This window comes from Aedes aegypti, chromosome 2 (assembly GCF_002204515.2).
Source record: "Aedes aegypti strain LVP_AGWG chromosome 2, AaegL5.0 Primary Assembly, whole genome shotgun sequence".
NCBI classification, from domain to species: Eukaryota; Metazoa; Arthropoda; class Insecta; order Diptera; family Culicidae; genus Aedes; species Aedes aegypti.
The window spans coordinates 467,596,700-467,601,764 of record NC_035108.1 but is presented as its reverse complement, the minus strand read 5'-3'; the positions used below and the strand labels follow the sequence as shown (position 1 = coordinate 467,601,764).

Sequence of the window (5,065 nt, the reverse complement as noted above, 5' to 3'; positions counted from 1 at the left end):
CCGACAAAATGTTGTAGAGGTGTCGTGAAAGTCGAAGATCGAGTAAAATTCGTTGAACCGCGTGGACATGAAACGTATCGGGTCATGCATGCCATAGTTTGATGATCGGCTACCGAGGTGCAAAAAGTTTCTTGAGCGAAGATTCCGTTCGGGAACATAAATGCCAATTTGGCCTATTATTTCGGGGCTGTCAATTTCTCCGGTAAACAGTTTAGCTACAAAAACCGCCTGTGCGGTTGTACGCCTATGTTCGAGGGTTTCTATACCCAATAATTGGCAACGTTCTTCGTAGGGCGGAAGGTTCGATGGATCGTTCCATGGTAGATACCGAAGGGCATAGCGTACAAATCTTCTTTGGATGGCCTCAATCCTCGCTATCCAGGTTGCGTGATATGGACACCAAATGACTGATCCGAATTCTAAAACCGAACGTACAAGCGCACAGTATAACGCTTTGAGGCACAGAGGATCGTGGAATTCGTCGGCAATCTTGAATATAAAACCAAGTTGTCTGTTTGCTTTAGCAATCATATCCGAGTAGTGTTGGTTAAACGTTAAGCGGGCATCCAGTGAGATTCCAAGATCACGAATATTGTTGACGCGTTGGAGACTCTGGCCGTTCATCTTATAGTCGTGCAAAATAGGGCTCTTACTGCGATGAAATGTGATTACATTGCATTTGTGAACACTCAGCGTTAGACAATTGGCTGAACACCACGTTTCGAAGCTGTGAATTAGGCTCTGTAGTTGTAAGCAGTCTCTGAAGCAACGAACAATAATATACAGTTTAACATCATCTGCGTAAAATGAACGGCATTCTGGTGGGAGGATCAGTCCAACATCATTGATGAAAATCGTAAACAGCAACGGTCCTAAGTTGCTGCCCTGTGGAACGCCTGAAGGGTTGGTGAAGTAATATGATTCAGCTGTACCAATTTTTACACAAAGAAGTCGGTCGGTAAGATAAGAACTGAACCAGCGTATCATTGCTCCAGACACACCAAGCTTATTGAGCTTCGCCAGTAGTATACCGTGGTCTACACGGTCGAACGCGGCTTTGAGATCCGTGTAAACGACGTCGACTTGCGCACCAGTTTCCATAGTCCTCAAGCACATCGAAGTAAATGGTACAAGGTTGGTGCATATTGATCTCTTTGGAAAGAACCCGTGTTGATCGGTAGATATATAACTCTTGCAAGCAGAGAACAAGGCATCGTTGACAATAAGTTCGAATATTTTCGAGCAGGCACACAGAGACGTTATCCCTCGATAGGTTTCGATGATCATGTAGCTATGATCCCTCCCCATTAACAAAGCTCCTTCCCATGACAACCATGGAGATGCAGAGGTAATCTCGGTCTCTAGAAACACCCTTCCCTTCCCCGATGACCGTAAGCACGTGGTCAGCGCCGTTATTGACTTTTTAATGTTTGGAGTTCTCGAAAGTGTACATTGAAGATGGAAGCTACTCCTTAGCTAACTCTCTTGGTTCCTTGTGCAACTTCGATAATTTTGGTAAATCACTGAGTAGCAACTACGAATTGTACGGTCGGCAATGATTATGCTTATGCTATGCTATGTCATGCTTTTCCAGCATCGTCCAAATTACATCCATCGTCGACCTTCCTTTCCTGAATCTAATCGGCCTTTCTGATAGTCCGTTTCATCACCCTGTTACCCAGACAACCAGAAGTCGCATCAAAGTTCACGTAATAACTCGTTTATTCATACAAATTACATCAAACCCGCACAACACGGTGGATAAAATTGTCAGATTGATGAGTGTCCTCGCAATAAAACGCTTTTTATTTAGTTCATTTGTACATTTTGTTTCATTCTGTACACTCGTACAAAGTAAGTCGAATCAATCCGTAGTAGCTGTCAAATCAAAATTGGTTATAATAAGTTAAATCGCATAAGATCACAGGTTAGATCGGTAGAAAATTTATACACTCGTATTGTATGCAATTATTCACACATAATATATGCACGTATGTAGCCTCCACTTTTGTACCTTTTCGCGACATCTTATATGTGAAATGTTTCACGTGTAAAGCCTGCAGGTGATTCCGTTATACGTACATTTTGGTTGTCTGGGTTCGGATAACCCGTTCCAAGAGTTTACCGAGTGTATCAGTGAAAAATGCAGACCTATATGATTCTGGTATCCGGGCGATTTTCCTGGCTTCGGCAATAGTGCCAGTTTTTAAATTTCCGATATTCGTGGAATTCGTTCAGGCATTTCTGCATAACCTTCCCAACGCTATCTGGATACGGAAGGACCGCTGTTTCAAGTTTTACGTTAGGTATACCGTCCGAACCAGAGGCCTTGCTCAGCTTCAGCGCTTTTGCCGCTGCTATAAGCTCATCGTTGGAGACCTATCGAATTTAGAAATTTCCTGCCTTTTTATTACCATATGGTGTAGTGTCATGCTTTGGGAATAAACTGGCATAGACGCAGAACTATAGCAGCCAACAAAAGGATTTTCTGTTACAGTAATCCTAGTATATTTTGTAAGAAATAAATTACGCATGATTTTTTTGAATACTACAATAACAGCACTCTTATAACTCTTTTTCTTCATCTTACTGACGTTACGTTCTAAATCTGACAGTTATTATCTGAGAGTTTTCTTTGCCTCTTTCTTTAATAACCGTGTCTTCTTAGAAGGGGCGAAATAAGGAATTACAGCATAAATATTTAAAAATATATTTATCAGGGAATGATTCGTTTTGATGGTTACTTCATAACAGAAAACTGATCAGATGTGTTCCGTATTTGAACAGCTTTGCTACGTAACGCACGTTTCAATATCGCGAGAACGGCTCGTGCCCTCTTTTAACAATCATAATAGTATGAAAAGCATATAAAGGTGTAATGAATTCGTTGACCTCTCTTCTTCATTTCAGCACTTAATGATACAATTAATTTGGGGGTTTTTGTACAAGTGCTCAATGCGAAAACATAGTTGAATTCTGTTCATTCATAGTTGACTAATCAAAGAAATCGATTATTGTCCGCCTAACTCATAGTTACGCAGAGGCCTTTTATTTGATTCTAGTGAGTATCTACAGCAAATACAACTGAAAGTTTTTAGTATAAAATAGCTCAGGAGCATCAAGCAGACATCATTCAACTGGCAGCCATGAAGACAATCATCTCATGTAAGCTTGTGATAAGTAATCCATATCTGAAAAAATCAATTTTGATTTTTTCTTTTTCCGTTCCAAACAGTCACTCTAGTAGCCCTCGTAGCAGTTTGCTCTGGTCAAACCGCAAACTACTGCGATTCTTCGCTGTGTCCACCCAAGACTACCCATATCGCATGCAATGGGCTTAAAACTATTGACACTCAAGTCTGTGGCGCCGGAGCCTTCGAGGTGGCCATGAACAGCACCAACCAAGAGCTGATTCTACACGTGCATAACCAGCTGCGTAGCAAGGTTGCCACGGGACAGCAAGCCAACCGCGCGGCCGCCAAGTTCAACCAGGCTTCCAGGATGGGCACATTGGTTAGTATAAGATGGATTTTTTTCTGATTGAAAGTAATATGTTTGTTTGTCTTCACAGCAATGGGATGCCGAATTGGCCAGCATCGCTGCCGCTAATGCTAGACGTTGTGTGTACGGGCATGATCAGTGTCGTAACACGGCCGTCTATAAGATGGCAGGTCAGAATATTGCCATCAAGATGTATTACGGTAAGACCTTTACCGATAATCAGCTGATTACTGGCTTCATCAACGATTGGTACAATGAGGCTGAAAACGCGACGATCGCCATACTAGCAGGATATCCAAAGAGTTACACCGGGTAGGGATTGCAAGGCTTTGACAAGATTTCCATTATACTAAAACAAAATAATTTCAGACCCGCTATCGGCCACTTCACCCAAATTGTTTCGGATCGCACCACCAAGGTGGGATGTGCCATGGTGAGCTTCATCAGGAGCCCCTTCACTCAGAAGTACTTCGTGTGCAACTATGGATTCACCAACTTGCAGGAGTCGCCCGTTTATGTTTCTGGAACTGCTTGCTCCAAGTGTACCTCTGGCTGCAACAGCAAGTATCCGGGACTTTGTAACGTTGCTGAAAATATCAAAAATGGTATTTAAAATGATGTGGATTATTGAATTAGAATAAAAATAAAAATGATGTTTTAGCTAGATCTGGCAGTTAAATTTTCTGTGAAATGAGAACCAACTGTGCCGCCAAAGTGTCTTCTCTCCCTCATCCGCTATGGATCCTAGCAAAGAAAAGTATTTCTTTTGATCAACTTCCCTGCAAAACTTGGCCATAGTGTCGTTCAAAGTGAGTGCCCGACATCAGTCATCCTTCACGTATATGTGGCACTAAAGTTGGATTACTTTTCGACGAATTGAAAAAGAAAACTTTCCCTCCGAAGCGATAAAAGCGGTGTGAAACTGATGCGTAATCAATTTGCCTCAAAGAATTCCGATACCTTCCAGTTTGCCGGCTTGCCTTCACTGCTGTAAACTGATAGATTCGAGCTGGTTCCATCACAGAAGGTAGGTATCGGTAGACTCAAAAGTTTCGGACAAGTTTCTCCGGTGCCGGCACGAGTTGGGTGAGAATTTTATAGTTTTCCGGAAAGTGTCTCCCATGTCTTCAATTTGCATGAAAATGTGGCACAAAATTGTGTTGCCTTCGTTCTAGTGAATTGATGGAGCACACTTCCGCTATGAGGTGCTGCTGATTGCTATCTGATGGACAGTTTTATTTTTTATGTGTTTTTGATGCTTATCTAGAAGAATGTTGAGATGAGTGTCGTACAGTGGAAAGTTCTGCAACTAATGTCTTTTACTTGGAGATCGTTTGGAGACGTGTTAGTGAGAGTGGATACGAGTAACTGACACTAAAGTAAGCTACAAGCGGCAGTCGAAATTCGCGTTGCTGTCAAAGATAAGCAATTAGGGCAGAATTAAAAGGTACAAGGTACTCAAATCTCCATTTTTGATTCTCTATTGAGATTCTGCTCAGAGGGTTCGAATACATTTGAAAAGAGGGTAGTTCTAAAGTAATTCTAACAATATTGTGATTTTTCA

General features: G+C 41.8%; 1 protein-coding gene across 1 annotated transcript; it reads left to right on the top strand.

Annotated features, from left to right (window-relative positions):
* The first annotated feature begins 3,059 nt into the window (after positions 1-3,059).
* On the top strand, positions 3,060-4,167 carry LOC5568094 (venom allergen 5). The gene is made up of 4 exons (XM_021848275.1): positions 3,060-3,165; positions 3,236-3,513; positions 3,572-3,813; positions 3,871-4,167. Exons 1-4 carry the CDS (start codon positions 3,147-3,149, stop codon positions 4,112-4,114), a joined length of 783 nt encoding a protein of 260 aa, XP_021703967.1. The 5' UTR covers positions 3,060-3,146; the 3' UTR covers positions 4,115-4,167.
* The last annotated feature ends 898 nt before the right edge of the window (positions 4,168-5,065 follow it).

Excerpts from the sequence above, each read along its gene's own strand:
- LOC5568094 (XM_021848275.1), top strand. Across the intron at positions 3,514-3,571 it reads CTTCCAGGATGGGCACATTG|CAATGGGATGCCGAATTGGC; the intron begins GTTAGTATAAGA and ends TTGTCTTCACAG. Across the intron at positions 3,814-3,870 it reads TATCCAAAGAGTTACACCGG|ACCCGCTATCGGCCACTTCA; the intron begins GTAGGGATTGCA and ends AAATAATTTCAG.